Source organism: Brienomyrus brachyistius, chromosome 6 (genome assembly GCF_023856365.1).
Source record: "Brienomyrus brachyistius isolate T26 chromosome 6, BBRACH_0.4, whole genome shotgun sequence".
NCBI classification, from domain to species: domain Eukaryota; kingdom Metazoa; phylum Chordata; class Actinopteri; order Osteoglossiformes; family Mormyridae; genus Brienomyrus; species Brienomyrus brachyistius.
The window spans coordinates 25055236-25075287 of NC_064538.1; the positions used below are offsets into that span (position 1 = coordinate 25055236).

Sequence of the window (20052 nt, forward strand, 5' to 3'; positions counted from 1 at the left end):
TATTCAACATCATTTTAAGATTAAGATTATGAGTATACGCAAGTACAAAGAACTAGGATGCTTGGAGTATGCATGCTACACTGCTGCACAGCAGGAGTAGTGGGCAGAAGTTGTGCTACCTGGAATTGGCGCGCAGAAAAAACATTGATGTTGCGGACAGTAAATGAGAGCCCAACGAACACAATTTGGATTTACAATCCTCTTCGTTCGTATGTCTGAAAGTTCATAAGTAGAGGAGCATCTGTATAGTTATGATCTGTAAAGAACCAATGTCTTTCCAGTTGCTCAGTACAACGAAATCATAAGGGTTATTTAATTTGCGGAGGCTCCAGCAAACTGATCAGTGATGGCACTGAATACAGGAACTCACACTGGTACCGTATATGCCAGCTACCCCTGACATCTCTGTGCATTCAACTAAGGATCTTTATAGAAGCAACATGATTGACTTAATATTCACAACTTTTTTTTGTTAGGAAGCTCATACACTGGAGTATCAGATGCAAAGCAGTTGCCATCACTGAATTTTTAAAGATCTGGGTAAATTTCATCTTTCAACCAGGATTTTCAAGATGATTTGCACTGTCAGATTGGGATTTTGACTTCTCAACCATGTAAACACATCATTCTACGCTGAAGGTTTGTACATGTTTATTCAGATTTTATTAACCATTTAACAATATCGTTCACACATTATGATTAGTAACACTTTACAGCAAGCATAGGAATCCAGACATTCTCACATCAAAATGCAACAGCAGTGGTAGAAGACAAAGAGTATGAGAATAGTATTCATCATGAATTTCTTTTTAACACATATCAGTGCTGGTCCCTTGGTAATTACACCCACCACAAATTTAAAGGCATAAGACAGTAAAATCAGCAGTATGTAAACCTTTTTCTTTTTTATGTGATGTACATCGTACAACATAATCAACAGTTATTATTTTTATATTGTTTATGCATATTATTATAAATGTATAAGTAGAAAGAAAACACACTTGAAAGCTTTTGTCAGAGATAGTAAGTTACAAACATGTGGAAATGTTCAGATTTCACAGTGAAAAAAATAAATTTGGGTCTAATTAAACAGAGTATCTAAGACCTTCACTAAGTCATTTTCATAGAACTCCCAAGGTCATATTTAAAACTTGGTACCATAAGCATATATCTCCTATGTAGGCAGAATCACTATCTTATCAAAACATGACCCCACGAATGAAGCCCATATGTTACGAGAAGTGGAAAGCAGTATTAACAGTTTCATTATTTCACAATGCCATTTGATATGTAAAAAAACTATAATTTGCTCAGACAGGCATTGACCGCACTCATGCATAATCCACAGTCAGATTTTTAGTAAATATACAAATTACCAAGGTATCTTTCACAAGAGCAAATATCTATTGGGATAACGAATAAACAAACAAGCAAACGTACAGAATAGCAGGACAGAAACCACTTGTAAATACTTGTAAATCACACACAATAAAATATTGAATACATCAACGGTGAAGGAAAACAGAAACCTTGTATTGTACATTAGTGAAAACAGTGAACCCTGGTGCCCTAGATTTGCAGCCTCACTATGTGTCCTTCTGGCACAAACCCCTGTCTTTGCCCTGGAGGTCAGGCACTCTCGACCCTCTTGATGTTCCTTTTCCAGATCAGCACCAGCAATGCATTGTGATCCACCACAACGTCACCACTCAACAACCTCTGATCACCTACTTTATCTGCCTGCAAGTGTGACCACTGAATACAATTATGGCTAAGTGGTCAAATCTGATTGGTGAAGGTGATGGGCCCAGTGTGGTTGTATTCGCCCATCTGGGTATAGCTTGCATGGTGTCCCAGGTCCACCAGTTGGGAGCTGAAATTTCCACCGGAGTGGTCAACGCTGGCCTGTGACGCGAAGGGCTTCTGCTGGAAGCTGCTGGCACGCTTTTCTGAGGTGCTCCTCACAGGGTATCTCGGGTTTGACTGGTGCCAGCCTGTCTCTTTGTAGGCAAACCAGATGTTGCCGGCCCACAAGAAAAAATTGAGGAAGCCGAAGACCTGGGGGGCAGAATGAAGAGCCAACAAAGAAAATTGGAGTAAGACAACAATGGAAAATCAGTGTATATGATGATAATTGATTCATAATTTGAGAATTAGCTCCAGTCATACTCCAGTCATTTGTATGGGGAAAATTCTAATTAAAACATGACGACAACCCCTACCCAGCCCTAAACGTAACCATAAGTAACCAAACTCAATATGACAGTTTTGCCATTTTTTATTTTTTGATTGCATTCACAGATCTTTGTGGTGACCAGATAAATGGTCACCACAACATCAAAATAGCAGGTTTTAATTACATTGGTCACAATGTAATATAAATATAATCCACACACACACACACACACACAGACACACACACTACATACACTAGTGGTCAACATTTCCAATTTTTAGAGATTGCAAAATTTTATTCAAACATTACTCCAGTTAATCATCCAATGTATAATTGTAAACATTCTTTGATTGTTTACAAACATTGCTATGAATATTGTTGCAGTAATTTTTAAAGCGTAATGCCAGATATGCTACGTGTTTCCCCAATGTTGGCCACACACACACACACACACACACACACACACACACACACACACACAAACACACAATCCAACTATTCAGTTGAAAATACAATAATAAATGAAATTCTCTTGGTTCTATGGGCAGCACTGACAAAAAGGGAAATTTTAACACAAACTATGGGTTACACGGAAGTGTAATATTAGATATTATTTGTATAAATTTGTGTGGAACTTGAATACACTGCTAAGGACTGCTGGGAAGTTAAAATAAAAACCATAGCAACTATATTTACATGATTTTACGCAAACTCATTCCATGCTGCACCTAGATGCAGGAATGTAACTGTAAACAGTCTCAGTGGTGCTTCTGTGACTCACCACAGAGGTGTTGAGGCCAGACCAGACGGGCCCATGCACAGAGGCACACTTGTTAGTTGGCACTTTGCAAGCTGAGACAAGCAACAGGATCTGGTTGGCATCCGTTGCCAGCTTGACATCAGACAGACCTTTGGCCCAGGCACAGGAGCTGACCAGCCACGCGAAGGAGAAGACCACAGTCACCATGAAATCCTGGTTTGTTGTGGGGGGTGTGAGAAGATATTTTACTCAGTGGACCAGCAAAAGCTTCTGAGAATAGACAAGGTTGGCATCATGTCTGGGGAAGGGAAGAGGTCTCTCCAAATCCTCATGTAATTCAGTTTTAGTGAATTAAAATTCCCTGTGCGAAGCCTTATCAAAGAAGTGGACACATTTGGCTTCTGGGTAATCTGCATTGTCAGAATTACGTGCCATGGCTTTGTGTATTTATATAGCATAGGCCTTGATCTAGTCTAATTCATACTTCTAATTCATACATAACAGCTGTGGCTGGAATCCAGGATGGATTTACCTTCGTTCCAAGAATCAGCAAAAATCCAGCTGCTCTGACTGTTTGTAGAATAAGTAGCAGATGAAACGATAAACAGTGAATCATCCTGGATCAAGGTCTGCGCTACGATCAGGCACAATCTGATGGAGTGGAAAGCTGTACGTCTGACGTCAGGAGACCCAGGAGAGCGATTATCATGCGTGTTTATTACAACTTCCCCCTTTTAAAAAGCCAAGTACAGATGTTCCACGCTTTACAGTGGTTCGACTTATGATATTTTGACTTTACGACTTTATGGTGATGCACATTCAGTAGTCAATTCTGCATTCTGATTTCTTTCTGGGGTAATGATATGCTGGACGAAATTTCTTTCTCTGCAGCGATCGCAGGTATAGATATTTAATACAGTGTTTAACAACGGATTGTACTGTTTTTCCTGTATTTAAGCTAATACACTTTATTTACTTTTCAATTACTGATATTTAGTCAGTTACAGTAATATTTTTTGCTTATTCATTGACAGCAGTTATTTATTTACTTGTCATATTCACGTTCAACTTACGATATTTTCCACTTACGATGGGTTCATCGGAATGTAAGTCAAGGTGCACCTGTAATAAACGTTTCTACTTCAACTGAAATGACCATTTTCCTGATATTATTTTAGATGATGCAGGACTTTTTCTCTAACAGTCTGGGAAGAGGTGTTTTATTTTATTGCAGAAAAATTGATTACAGTCATTAATCTTTTTTCATACTTCAGAAATATTACCAACCGATTTGCCTTATCCATAATTACATTACATTAGTTCCAGAAAGGAAAATATATTAAAATTTTCTTTGCTAGCAGTCAATAAATTTTGCCTTTTATTTTTGTGGGCAGGGAGGAAGGACTGTGATTCGATGGTTTACACACTGCAGATACTAAATTCTGAGTTCTGACTCACTAACCCCCTATACAAACCTTTGGCAGCGTTCTTATTAATACAAATATGTGTCCTGGAAAAGAGAGAAGCTGGAATAACAAGAGCAAAGATCCAAATAAATATGCATGTGACCTACAAGTGAGGGTCCCCTGTTGTTCTCCCGATACTTGTTCTGATAGAAGATGTAGACCACGGTAGCCAGCAAGGAGTACAAGAAGGCGAAGACGGCGGTGGTGACGAAGAACTCGGCCGAGGCGGAGTAGTTGCCGGTCAGGTGGTGTCGCTCACGTCGCTTCCCGTCACACATGGGGGCGTCAAAGTAAACCTGGTCTAACCTGTGGCCCAAAAGGACGAAAGCTTAATGCAAAACTGACCCACCAGCCGAAACATACAGGAATACAGATGAGACCACAATGACACATGCACTCATTAATCCATCTGTCTGTCTTCCTGCTTGTCCCTCTGCCTGCCCTCTGTATTCTTAGAGGAAGACTTGCTTTTCCCAGTTGCGCCTATTTTCTACCTTTTATTCATTCAATTCACAGTGACTATGTTGATTAAGGGGGCAGCATGTGGCTTAGTGTGCTAATACTCTGTGGCCCTGATCAGATGGTTGCAGGTTCCAGTCTGGTCTCAGTACATCTGCGGGCCCTTCAGCGAGGCCCTTAACCCACAATTTCCTGGGTGCTGCTATTGACGGCTGCCCTTTGGGGGACTTGGGGGAGGCCTGAAGAGAATTTCTCCATGGGGATCAACAGAGCATAAATCATCAAGCTTAAATCCAAGAAGAAACATGTTATAGCTCCCGGACATTTCCTGATACTGCGCACAGGCCATGGAAATGAGCAGGAAAACACGAAGGAACTCCAAGTAACTAAAAGCCCTCAGTGCTGTTTTTGGCCAATGGGCTTATTAATAGATGCAATTGTACATGTTCATCTACAGGTAATAAGTATAAAAACATCCATCCATTTTTTGAGGCCCCTTGTCCTGCTTGGAGTTGTGGTGGGGGTCTGGAGCCTATCCCAGAGGCTATGGGCACAAGGGAGGGAGCAACAACCCAGGATGGGCCACCAACCCAACACAGGGCACACTCACACAGACCTATGGGCATTTCAGCAACTTTGATTAACCTCAGCATGTTTTTGGACTGTGAGAGGGGAATGGAGGACCTGGAGGAGACCCCCTGAGAACACAGGGAGGACATGTAACACACATGAAGACATGGTGGAGACCAAAAAGCCTGGGCCCAGAGGTGTGAGGCAACAACGCTGGCCACTTCACCACAGTACCTCCCCTTTGAGAGTCACACTTATTTCTAGCTGCTTGGTTAAATGGTTAATATGTGAATATTGATTTTTTTTTTTTTGAGTTGTGGCTTCCTACCTCCAGGGTTGTGAATTCAATCTCTGCCACCAACTCTGTGTGTGTGGAGTTTGCATATGTCTCAAAGTTTTCATGCATACAGGTTTTCTCCCCTGATCCAAACACATATGACTTAGCTGACCTGAAGTTTCTGAAATGGCCAAAGCATGTGTTTGTGCATGGGTGAGTGTGCTCTGCGATGCCTGGCATCCCTTGTCTTGCGTCCTGTTTTTCTGGAGATATACTCCAGGCTCATTGAAAACCTATTCTGGGTAGACAGTTATGAAAAATAGATGGGTGGGTTTGATTTTGTTTTGTACAGATTTCTGTTTAATCTCATATACAGTTGCTCATATGAAATCCTTCAGCAACAAATTCTTACAGCTTCACACATTACGGAGACGCAAGATGTAAGAGGTTTCAATGAAGGCGTTTTTTTTTTTTTTGCTTAGAGAGATTCAAGTACTGTCCTAATCTTGTAACGATTAACTCAGTTGGGCTTCCAAGACTCTGCTGTCTATCACAATTTACCTCTACTGTGTCTCACACTTTCTGGTTGCATTCAATTTGCAGTAATGTTGGTAAATACAATCTTCATTTCTAAGTGCCTGGGTGGGATGATTGCTGACAGTTGAGCAGATGGGCAGGTAAAGACAGTAAAATCATGTACACAAATGTCACGCACAGTACATTAGGCGTCATGCAGCCTGAAAAGAGAAGCTGGTAGTAATTAGGCGTGCAGGTAAATGTTGCAAGATATCTTCATTTTATGAGTCATTCATTTAATCCAAATATTGCATGTTTTGCTGAAACACTAAATAGTTCTCTCCTGTTAGCCTACATATGAAACGTGGCTTGACTTGTAATTTAAGTAATATTTTAACGATATATGGCATGATGAATGAAATATAGCACAAAGGTGCATTTAAAAAGTTGACTGATAATATTTGGAAAGTCAAATCTAGTCAAAGTTTATCTATCAAACGCGCAACAATACGGCAGACAGCAGTAGATGCAGGTAATGAAATGAACTGGAGTTTATAGCACCCAGTATGATAATGAGAGTATTGAAGTTTCCTCACATAATCACTTCCATGGATCAGGGACCACACATAATGATGTGAAGTGTAGCTTCTGCTACAGAGATGGCAGAGGGCTCCCAATCATCTGAAAAAGTAGATGATTTACTGGCAGGAGCTGTACTGGAATCTCTTGTGTAGAAGGGGGAGGGAAAACAGCATTGAGAGGGGCGTTCACCGCTTAGTGTAGGAGAAAGTGGTGGTAGATTGGCAGCGGGTAGGCAGAGGAGGTGGCTAAGGCTGCGGGGACATTAACTGGGCATGAGCACTTCTGTCACACAGAAGCCACACAACATAATATTCTGTGTGAAACTGGAGGAACACTAAGGAGCAATTTATCCAGTAAGAGCACTGGTTTGAATTGAAATTATATGTAAACACAGATGAAGAGCCAGGAATCCCACAAATTTTTTAAATAGGTGAAAATGAATGAAGAATGATGTAGAAAGTTTAAGCAGCACGGACGGAACATGGAGTGGTGTAAGACTGCTTTGCTGTTCTATCCTGCGCAGGCTGCTTTCAGGGTTCCTATGAGTTCATAACACAGACAAATGACAACACAACTGTTAGGATGACATCATATGTCAGCACTCTAACAGGAAAATGCAGTCTCACTTCCTGCACATGTGGTGTCAACTTCAAATACATTGACCTTATATAAAAATGTTTTTTTTCTTTAAACTAACTGAACTCTTCTGGTCCATATGAGACTTTTGGAAGCTTAACATTTTAATGATGACCTTAGGGTGGAATAGTGTCTCTTTCATTTATAGTGTTGCCTCACACATCTGCGGCTGGGGTCTTGAATCCTGCCCCCATTCTATGCATGTGGCCATGTTTTCTCTGAATCATGCTGGCTTCCTGCTGCAGTCCAAAGAAACTAGTCCAGTTACATGCAGTGAGGCTGACTGGCATCTCTAAATTTCTCGTAGAGTCTGGTTGTGTTTATTCCATAGGCTGGCATTCCATCCAAGGTGTACTCCACGCTTGTGCCCTATGGTGCCTGGGACAGGGTCCAGAGCACCCCATGACCCTGACCAGGATGAATGCTTAGAAGATGGATGGATGATAGCAGTCAATACCCCCAGTGTAAGGGTGGAGGTCCCAAAGGAACTCCAGACGTCCACGCAGGACTCAGGGAATGTAGATCAAGCTGAATCTCCTTGCTTATTTTTCACTAGCAGAACCAAAAAAGAATAACCTCCATTCTCCCGGCAGGCGATGGCTATAAGAAAGGCTTTAGCTAGTGTGAGTAATGCCAACCCTGATAAACATAATAGCACTATCCTGCTCACCATGAGCTCCTCATCTGAGCTACCACTACTACGCATCTCACAGTTTGTCACTAACAGAAAGCGTAACTCACAACATTAGCAGCTATAGCCACACGGCTCAGGTTATTAAAGTCGCTTTTTACTGAGACCACACTGTGGGGAAGGAGATGAGAAACAATGTGCACTAGAGCCCATATCTAATGTCATGCCCAGTGAGGACCTCTCAGACCACACACGCAGAGCCTCTCTAATGAAGGACCCTCAGCTGTGGTGTGTGGGTGCGGGGGGGGGGGCGGTGAGACTGCGTTGTATCCCCGCTCTCCATGCTTCAGGCAGAGATTGTAGGCAGCCTCCGAGGTACGTTCTTCAAAGAAAACAAAAGCCACATCTGAAAGCCTTGATGGCAATATTGTTGACCTTCAGAAAATCATGTGCTCCCTTTGGCAGATTGCATGAGTGTTAACTACCTACTAGAGCGCTGCTCCTTGGCACTTCAAGAAAGCCGCTTCTTTCCTAACCAGGCGACTACCACTACAAATAATGGCTGACCAGGCCTAGCTGGGGAAAGCTCCTTAATTCATGACTGATAATAAATGAACAATAAATAGGAAGTGGTGTAAAAATCTAAGGCTCTTTGAAAGATGAATTTGGTATTGATGGGAAATTATGACTTTGTTAAGCGAGGACATAGAGGGCCATAGAGGGACATAGAGGACCATAGAGGGACATAGAGGGCCATAGAGGGCCATAGAGGGATATAGAGGGTCATAGAGGGCCATAGATGGATATAGAGAGCCATAGAGGGCCATAGAGGGTCATAGAGGGACATAGAGGGCCATAGAGGGATATAGAGGGCCATAGAGGGCCATAGAGGGATATAGAGGGCCAGAAAGGGCCATAGATTGTCATAAAGGGACATAGAGGGCCATAGAGGGCCATAGAGGGTCATAGAGGGACATAGAGGGCCATAGAGGGATATAGAGGGCCATAGAGGGCCATAGAGGGATATAGAGGGCCAGAAAGGGCCATAGATTGTCATAAAGGGCCATAGAGGGCCATAGAGAGACATAGAGGGATATAGAGGGCCATAGATGGCCATAGAGGTCCATAGAGGGCCATAGAGGGATATAGAGGGCCATAGAGGGATATAGAGGGCCATAGAGGGACATAGAGGGCCTTAGAGGGACATAGAGGGCCTTAGAGGGACATAGAGGGCCATAGAGGGATATAGAGGACCATAGAGGGACATAGAGGGCCTTAGAGGGACATAGAGGGCCATAGAGGGACATAGAGGGACATAGAGGGCCATAGTTTCTTAGGGCAAACTGCCTTATCAAAGAAAGGTCAAAAGTCATAATATCTATCAAATATCGATTTACGTTGCAAGGCAAATCACTGTATTTACTTTGTGATTGGGTTGAATTTAATCAATTACTTGTTGAAGTATTTAGATCAGAGCTTTTCAAATCATGGTCCTCAAGGTCCAACCTTCCTTTACCCATGAGGCAAGTGTGAAGCCTATGGCCAATCAGAATCAGTAATCATTAAACTAAATACCAGGGGGAACTAAAAACACGGCATGGATTTGGAATTGGGGGCCAGATTTGAAGAGCCCTGGTTTAGATGCTATAGTATTTTTGGTTTCTTCTGGAAGCAGCAGTTGTTTATTAATTTTTGATCCAGCTTTTATCCTTGTGAATACAGATGACCAGAATAGCCCGCTTAATGTCCATTACACCTCCTCTGACAGTATATAGCACGTCTTTCAGAATGCATTAATGGTTCTCACTGAATGCAGTGTCAAGTCTTTAATAAAATCAAACCTCACCTAAAAGCAAATGGCAAATGGAAGTTTAAACATAAATACCTTCTTAGGCATGACACCATGATGAATCACCGTATCTTATTTCAGGCTTTTTGAAATCCTGAAATAAATCATTTGTTTGAAAACAGCCCTGGCCAGAGAATGATTCTAGTTTTGGGGATTGTCACCTGAATGGATAGGTGAAGCTGACAGTGATGTGGCGGTCACTCTCTGTCCTGTTGATGCAGTCCACGCTAACCTGCAGCTGGCCTGTGTATCCGCCGCATGTTGCAAAAGCAAAAATGGCAAAAAGCTGGGGGGGAAGAGAGAGAAAAGAGAAGGAAAGTTTTCATTCTAATTCATTCATTTTCTCCAATCCCTTCAGTGTTGAATTTCCTTTGAGATGACGGGTTGCCAGGAACCAAACATCACTCCTGCAATATGGATTGCTGGTTTGAACTGGGGAATGAGAATGACACACTTGTTTATCTCAGCCTACATGTTCAATCAGACTAAAATGCACCTACCAAAAACATCACTTCGTCGGTATATTTCATCATGTAACGTTCGGGCGACACACACTCCTTATGGAGATGTTGGTCGTATGATGGATATAGCTTATTCCAGAAAGGCAGTCCTCCACACCTCCCCAGGAATTGCATGTGTGGAAAAAAACCATTTCTGCCTAAAGCACCCCTGGTCAGTGTGAAAACGTTTAGCATGGAAAGCACAAAAACGGCAAGGCGAGGACTTTGGGCTGTTTCAGCAGGGCAAGAGGATTTTGTTCCGGTAATATATCCATCTGTCGAATTTCTCCTTAGCCTTACCTGTGACCACCTGGCCCAATATACACAATTAGTGTAACCTGAAAAAGAGACTATTGCTCAGCCCAGTAAGTCTCTTATTTTTAATGAGCTAGTTCTGCTTCGATCAGGTCAGGATAACTTATCAAAATTCCTCTGTATTTGTGGATGTGTGCTAAAATCCTATTTACCTTCAGAAAAGGTTTAATGCATAGGGCCAAATAAGAAGAAATAATTAACATCTGTTAAAAACTGTACATGCATGCCTTTATAACCATAAATGTAAAAATAGATGTACACACCATATGGTTTACTTCTCTTTACATGAGAAGTTTGTAGCTCCCAGTTAAAATGTTTCCTCAGTCTAATCTATGTGGGTAAACAGGTACGTTTCGCTAATTGCTACCCCTACTGGTTTATTTCTGGCTGTGATATTGGTGACAGAATGAGGCTGGTCAATTTCAATTAAGACACGTCTCCCACACTAACAGGTAATCAGTACTGATTTCTGTGCCGCACGACGGAAAGGAGGGAACATTCCCTCTGCTATTCAGACAACTGTGCTAACATGATGTTTTAAGCATGTTTGATGAATGAATGCAGCATTAAGGGAATATCCTCATTGCCAGCAAGGCTGACCCAAAAGGGGCTTCAACTAGAGCTGAAATGGCTCGACTTCAAAACTGTCTAATAATAGTTCCCAGCCCACAGTGTTCAAAGGCCAGCAGCCTCTGACTGCTCAAGGGGCACGGGCCAGTTTATCATGTTAATATTCACAGGACTGACATTAGAAGGCAGGTGTTATCATAACTCAATCTAACGGTGAAGGAACATGTTTGCATTCATCTTTTATTTGTTCATTTCACACAGGAAGTTCTGCTTATAAAACACGAGGGATGGATCGATGGAAATACCATGAGAAAAAAACAATTTATGCAGGAAAGATCGGGGAGGGGGTTGGGCAGCTGCTCGGAGGGTTTCTGTCAGGTTTAATAGGTGTCAAGTTTCCAATAATTTATTTTATGAAACTGGAATATGCGAAGTATTGCAGGCCGTGTTATGCATGACTGTAATCACAATATGACAATGTAAAAGCTACCATCTAGATGACTGGACTGTTGCTTACTTCAGATCATCCCTAATCTTCTCTGTCGCTTCTCATTTACTAATTAATGTTCTGAAGGAAGCAGTAGTGTGCTTTAAAAAACTATAACATATCATCTTAGGTCACAGACAAGCGTCAGGTTTTTGCTGGGATTCTTCTTGTACTTCTGTCCCTAATAATGCTTTCCATAAATTGCCAGGACTTCTGAAGAGTATTGCTGTTAGTGTTCATTAAAATTTCCACATTTCACAGCATAGGTTTATGTTCAAAGTGGATTAGGGAGGTTTTGCAAGCTCCTTCCAACACAATTGCAGTTATGTTTTTTTTTTTTCAATTTACATTTATAAACTGTATTTAAAATTTCATGTCATTTCACAATAATTTGTATGCTATTTCATTATGCAGGAATACATTATACATCTCAGATCAGTGTAACTCTAGTACATAGCCTATTATTCTGAAGTTTGAGGATACAGTTATTTAAGTCAATAACTGGGTTATTTCATTTTTGTCTCCATGGCTTCAGTCTCAGTCAGACTGGTACATTTCTTTAATATATAATCAAGCTGGCTAGACTGTTTACAAAAACCTGGCGAGAGTGGAGCTGGATACATGTATGGGTTACTCATGATTTCTTACAGAGTCGTATAACTTTTATGTATTTAATAAATTGAATTAAAAAAATAATTATATTAGACAAGAACAAAAATATTATTAAAATATTATTGCATTATTGCATTATTTAAAATAATGCAAATAGCCCCTGGAGCTCTGTCCAGGACCGCCGGTGCATTGTGCTCTGCGCTGTCTGAGATAGGCTGCGAGTCGCCCCCCCCCCCCCCCCCCCCCAGTCAGTGTAGCATAAACACCTGGAAGATGGATGGACAGGCAATAACAGACTAGAAATTTATAGAACAGGGTAACTGTACTCACATATATGGACATGCGTCAAATCACAACAAAATGGATTAACTCTACGTAACGCTACTATATAAAGCCCCCATACACCAATATGTTCACAGGAACAATGAAGTTTTAGTTTCTCAAAAAACTCTGAAAAGTACCATCCTAAGTTTCAACTTTTAAGTTTCATCCTTTCCATTTTAATGAAATGTGGTTCATGTGCTTCTTGACCGTTTCACTGCCCTATTCTCTGATTGGATGCAGAGAACTGAAATATAAGGAATAAATACACACAAATACTACTGACAGATGCTGTATCAATTGAAACATTGTAATTTCCATTATGAATTAAATATTATGCCAGAGAAGTCTGACTTTATGCAGGTTACGATAAACGTGTCATTAAGTGTAACTGCGACAGAGCACGCATTCTCCCTCCGGCCTCATTTGAGATTTGGTGCTGTTCTGCTTTCTCTAGAAGCTTTAAATTAATCTTAAAAAATGGAAATAGCAAAACATGAAGGTAATACTAAAACACACGTCTCAGTGTAAAAAAAAAAAAGCTTTGTCATTCAGGAACACAACGTGACACTTTCTAGACTTGATGGCACTCTAGATAGGAGAGATGCTCCACTTTCTCCCTTGATGGACGAATGCAAGAAGGGTAACGACCAAAATTTTGCACTGCCAAGCTAAACTGTCAAGCGAATTAATAATTCAGACAGAAGCTAAGTGCAAAGAGAGAGACAGTGGCGGGGGGCGGAAGGCAGAGTAGGGGAGCTTAACCTGTTGAAACACCAGAGACTCACTGCACAGAAGATGGAGATGGGTAACACAGTGGTAAATAATAAATATCACAGCTGTTATTTGTGTCATCCTTGATTAAGACACCTCTAGTGGTTCTGGGTCTTCGACAGTAAACAGCCCTGGCATATAATCTGTGGGTCTCTTTATATCCCATTTCACATTATTAATAAATCAAGGGTTGGAGCAACTGCACAGAGTGGGGGGGGGAAGTGGGGGTGGGGGTGAGGGACTTACATACAGCTCACAAAATCACATCAATATAACAGCTTCATACTACGCAGTTCACAATAATGACAGTATTCAATGAGACTAAACCGAGAACAATAACGGCCTTTGTAGTGAGGAATAAATCAACTTGAATTTTAATAATGACAAAGAAATTAATAAATAGTATGCTATTTAGTAGGCTAAAATTACTGTGAAACAGAATAAATTCTGTTCATAATTAATATTTTAATCTACATTCTCAAAGCAGAATTATCGTAAATGCATCCCTGATCACCAGTGTGGCAATTCAGAAACTTGGGAAAGAAATTAAAAGGCTTGAACAACTTACCGGAGCAAATATCACCATACACATTTAAAAAAATGGAAGACAATCCAAACTCAGTCCAGAGTAGGAGTGAAAACTCCTTCTCATAATATAGTGGCTGCTGCTAATAAGATTAGTCTCTAAAAGATCCCTCCAGAATTGCTTCTGGTTCCCTCTGAGTCGAGAGAAAGGCTGAGAATTAGTGTTCAGACAAAGTGAGAAGAAGCCCCTATCAGACATTCAGGCTTCTCCCTCCCACTCCCCCCCCGTCTCCCTCTCTCTCTCTCTCTCTCTGATACACACACACACCCACACACACAAACATCCACACACATGACCAAAGCCACCATAGGTGAATGTGGTTAACGTCGTTGAATGAAAGGCATGCTTTAGACATCGTCGTTATGCCCCTGAAAGCATTCACTGCCACTCAGAAACACCTGCATTGAGGATGTGTCAACAAAGAAGGACTAAGAGAAAGAGAAAACACAGCCTGCGATTCTTAAAATGCACGTAAATATCCAATAATCGCAGCAAAATACAGCCTGTACACATATATACATGCCGTAATATAATAAATGGAAAATTAATTTGTTCATTGCATTTTCTACAGGTAACCCACATGGTACTTAGACATGTGAAGGTAAATAAAACTCTCAGCAGTTAGTTAGTTAGTGTGTATTTAATTGCATGTGACTATTTTTAATTATTGCTCCTGGGGGCTTTATTGTGTTGATAAAATCCCAAAATCCCTCCGGGACCCTCAGAATAATCAAATACAAGGTGATTGGAAAGTGAAGGGAAGCACAGACAATGCAGACCCTCCACATCCACAATTTGGAGTATTGCCTACTGTAGCATTAGTGTTTAAGGTCACTTCTACGTTATGAAGATCATTTTGAAGAGGAGGTTCTTTTCAATTGTGTCTTAAAATTCATTGTAATAAACAATGACAATGTTTGAATAGTCAAGGCTAGAGAAAATTCTAAGAATACAATATAAAAGCATGAGAACTTGCTGGAAATGCACCTGAAGCAACTTGACTGAATACCTGATTCAAACTGGGAAGGATTTCTGTAGCACAAAACGTCTCAAATGTTCAAGCAATATTTTAAATATTTAAGATAAATTGATTAGCTGATCATCACACTGATCCATTAAAATTCTCTTAGGTTTCACTCAAAAGTCTGAGGGAGATGTTTCGTCACACTCCGCAGTGCTACATGAGAACGGCCACTTTAAGAATGAATCTCCGTAAAGACGGTATGGGGTATTTACCTCTCAGTAATGAGGTTTACCCCACCCAGAGTCCTCACCTCATCTTCTTGTCCTCACACTGTAAGTCCTCATGCCAGCTGGTCCCCGACTGGCTTGTAGAGAAGAAGCTGGCTGGAATGTCTGTCTTTATAATTATAATATGCCACAGTGCGTTGGCTTGGAGTTGGAGAATAACCATAGTAAATCTATTTCAGAAGCATTAATAAGTAGGAGGACGGAGTGCTGAAGGGATTATGTCACACTTTTTTTTGCTACCCTCATGAGGAAAACCGTTTGCTTGCCCGTCACAGCACTTGCGTGGACATAGAAGTTCTTAAACTGGAAGAAGACCAGCAAAAAGAATGGATAAATACAGAGAGGAACATAGTGGTGAAAAGTGGAGCAATGAAATGCACAATATACCAAGAAAAGGCAGATGCCTCCCTTACAGCAAGGAATTGCCTAAAATCCATGGGATTTTCAAGTGAAAAAAAAAAAAAGCCACTCAGGCCGGTAAAAAGCAAACCAAAAACACACACAAGCCACAGGGCGAGGTGCTTTTATTAAAGCCAGCTTGGCTGCAGGCCTGAGTGGCTCACACTGACGAGAGCGCAGACACCATGCTGCCTGGCGTACATGACCTCCAAGCTTCCCTCTAGGTTTGTCACCCCCACCCCCCAAGGTTTGTCACCCCCACCCCCAACAAAGTGTCAATCAGTCAGTCACATAGCTACAGTCGGAGTACAGCGTCTGTCTTCCCAGAGGCTCAGCAAGGCAATGCTAACATCTCAGGACGTATACTGTCCTGCTCGGAGGCATCAGATACAAAAATAGATCTTAACATGGGCGGAGAGGACATGACTGAACATATGGGTTACTTTGTTCTCTGAGCAGAAGGCCTGCCTAACCACCGGATCCTGATTCAGTGCGCATCGCTAACCTTTACCATTCAGAACCACGGCAGCCAGGTCAGGAGGTGAGGAGCAGGGCAACGGAAGGTGCACTGAAGAGGTTCTGCAGGGCAGAATCTCAGGCGGCCGGGCTAGCAGCAAAACAAGGCAGGATTAAGCCGGATCCTCCTGCACTGCAGCCGCGAGTTCCTTCCAAAAATGCAATACTGGTCAAGGCGCGCATTCTCCCAAAGGCTTCTTAAAGCATAAACACTACAATTAGTGGTGACATCTAATTAACATTCAGCTTCCTTTCACTATTAGCAACAGCTGGACAGCCAGCTTGCTGGAGCAGAAAAAAAAAAAGTAGTTTAGAGTCGCTGAGCTTGATGGATGGACGGGGGTTGTTTAGATGACCATAAATACTCTTTCAGTTGCAAAATCCCCTTGCGCTCACACACGGCACGGCACTAAAATTACAATACACGTGAGGGACTGGTAAAATATTCTGCCCAATTTCACAGACAGTCATGATGTTATATAATGGGCTTCACTGTTTACTGGTGCCTCTTGTGAGATATTTTTACTGATTGATTTCAGGGAGCAAAACAAACACTCAGCAGCATTACTGTTCCTGCTGTGACTCGTACCACTACACCGCAGAACAGAATGTTTTACTTTAACACAAAAATGTGTTAGTAACTTGCATCCCCTCTGTTAAGTTGCCATGGTAATATTGGCACAAAAATTCTGAATGGGTTTAAGTTGGGTAACTAAAGTCATTTGTGTTAAACTCCTCATTGACTTTCTGGCCAGGATAATTGCTTTATTTGGAAATAAATATCATACTGTGCAAAAGAATTATACAGAATTCATTCTGCATTCTAATAAAAGAGACATATTAAGCCCAAGAGTGAAAATGCTCAAATCACAAAGAATAAGTATGTACTAGACAGCAGGAACAGTACCTGACATACTCTCATATAGCCCATTTGTTTAGAACATTATGGAAGAGGGCCCAGTCATATATGCTGTTGGCTTCCATGGGTCTGAAAAAGGGCAACTTTAGAGATTTTAGTAACAAATCTGATTCTTTGGCCAAATGTGCGACAGCTATACCAGCCACTCAACCCAAGTCACCATCATTTGGAGGTTCAGCTGAATCATAACACTGCAGCTGGCTGGCTGGCTGCTGGGCAAAGATGTAAAGTTGATATTTATATGTAGGAACCACACTGTTACCCCATAGTCACTCTATATATACATGTATATTTTTATTTTTTTTTGTCCATCATCTTCACATTTATTCCAGGAATCTTGAGCACATCTTGGTCAACAGCAACAAGAGTACAGAAAATAAAACAGACATCTTTGTCATAAAATCAGATTTGACTTTCTCGGTCTATTTTTGATCATATGGTGTCTGTGAGTAATGAAGACCCTGCAGACACCCATGACAGTAAGTCATTGAAAAATGAAAACAAAAAGATCGCATATGGCTGTACAAAGGAACTGTGAAAAGTGGGTGATGTGATCCATAGCGCCCCATCCAGTGGGAGATGTGATCCATAGCAGCCCATCCAGTGGGTGATGTGATCCATAGCAGCCCATCCAGTGGGAGATGTGATCCGTAGCAGCCCATCCAGTGGGAGATGTGATCCGTAGCAGCCCATCCAGTGGGAGATGTGATCCGTAGCAGCCCATCCAGTGGGAGATGTGATCCGTAGCAGCCCATCCAGTGGGAGATGTGATCCGTAGCAGCCCATCCAGTGGGAGATGTGATCCGTAGCAGCCCATCCAGTGGGAGATGTGATCCATAGCAGCCCATCCAGTGGGAGATGTGATCCATAGCAGCCCATCCAGTGGGTGATGTGATCCAAAGCCGCCCATCCAGTGGGTGATGTAATCTGTAGCACCCCATCCTGTGGGTGATGTGATCCGTATCACCCGATCCAGTAGGTGATGACGTATGCCCCCCCCCCCCCAACATATGTTTTCGAGATTCTTTATGTACTGAGAAAGAGGTCATATACCATGCAACTGAATAAAAAAAAATGTTATTGAAAACCTGATTTGTTAAAGTATACATACAGTCATAGTGTTGCACAACATCTCAGACACATTGTGTGCATTATGGAGAGTCTTAAAAGGATCGTTTGTAATGCCATACTGTACAACAGCCGTTTCCATGGCAAAGATGCATTCATACAGGCACTATATGAGACACTGATTTTCAGAAGACACTCAAACTCATCAAACACTGCTGGGGTCACACTCAGCAAATTCTTAGAATTCAGCTTTTGCAATGATGTCAGGTAAACAGAGAAGGCACACTAATATCACACCGATGGGCTTGCAGAGAATGGAATGTCTTTGTGCTTCTGTAGGCTAACAAGTGATTTTGTGATGGAATTAAGCTCAGTTTCCGTCTCTGCATGGTCCCCTGGTTGGAGCCTTTATTCGGATACTTGCTAAAACGATCCACTGCATTCAGTTTCAAGAAAGGACAGCAGCCTGACTGCCGGAGTAGATGCAATCACTCTTTTCGTTATGAATATTATTTTGTTGCCTCGTCTTTACTTTAGCGTCAGCTGAGTTAAAATTTAATCAAGGTTTTTGTCTAGAACAAACGTAAGTCGCAGATTTTATGCAAGGATGCAAGCACAAATAATCTTCTCAGGCTACAGGTGCCAGCCCCCGTTTTATTTAAAGATAAAAATATGGCCGGAGGCACAGCAACTTGTCAGATAGGTGCAGGAGATCCAACCGCAAACCCCCTCCTGGTTCTGGATAGAAGCTGCTCTGTTCCATCATGTGGAGGATGCTGTACAGTATGCAAAAGAAAGCTCGACCTTGGCTGCCCGACAAGTGCCGTGTTGAAGGCTCCTCATGTTAAACACAGGTTTAATATACCGGTGACGCTAGCAAACAAACAGCACCCAGACGTGGAACGTCTTCCTTCTGCATTGATTGGCTATTTTTGCTCCTGCAAGTCACAGTTTGATGGCAGATGACATTTTCAGTTTAGCTGCAATTTTTTTACCTCGTCGCGTGCCTTTCATCAAACCTTTTAATTAAACAATAGCAGATCGTTTGCCAGCCATTGTTAGAGACTCACGTGATTAAATGTCACCGTGTCACACTTTTCGAAAGCAATCGAGGGATATGGCGGAGAGGGAGGGGTGATGTAATGTCACCCAGATAGATCGGTGCTCTGGGGGCAGTCACTAACATGACAGGCGCCTACCACAAGTCACTCTGCCTTCTTAAAAGGAGAAGTTCACAAAATAACACAGCTGCCAAGGCCACAAGGCCAAGCAAAACTGGGAAAACTGGAGTTAGGGTCCAGACAGAGGGTTGCCAACCTGTAATCTATACTGTAGATGTTAAGATCAGCTTTCTCCAGATTCTGGAAGTATTTGGTCTTCGTAGAAGATGTAAAACAGACCCTCAATCACACCAGGGGGAAGATAAGATATCCATAAGACATCACCACAGGAACTGAATACTCAACGGACCTATACACATGCACGTTACACTGATATTTACAAAAGTGTATAACAATTAGCATAACAAGAGGTGACATTCACAAGTTTCACAGAATTCTTACATGCAAGTTAAGCCCTTCTGCATCACGCATCCTTTGACAAGCCTTTCTGTCATTTGCCTTGCTTCACACTGAGACACTGTTAGGCATATTTAAAGCCTGAAAGAGCCCAGCTACCAGCACTCCAAAGAGCTGTCAAACCAGGCTTTAATAAGGCACAGAAGAAGCACCATCTCCAGGTGCACGTTAAGGATGTTGACAGAGGCTGGAGTTTAACTTTAACTATCGTGGGCCTGTTTCGCAGCTTCTCCTC

General features: G+C 41.8%; 1 protein-coding gene across 1 annotated transcript; it reads right to left on the minus strand.

The window, feature by feature from the left end:
• Positions 1 to 636: 636 nt before the first annotated feature.
• LOC125745449 (synaptoporin-like) lies at positions 637 to 14265 on the minus strand. The gene is made up of 5 exons (XM_049018355.1): positions 14070 to 14265; positions 10084 to 10208; positions 4510 to 4708; positions 2958 to 3149; positions 637 to 2058 (listed from the first exon to the last, which is right to left on the minus strand). The coding sequence occupies exons 1-5, from the start codon at positions 14091 to 14093 to the stop codon at positions 1780 to 1782; spliced, it is 819 nt and encodes a 272-aa protein (XP_048874312.1). The 5' UTR covers positions 14094 to 14265; the 3' UTR covers positions 637 to 1779.
• Positions 14266 to 20052: the final 5787 nt, after the last annotated feature.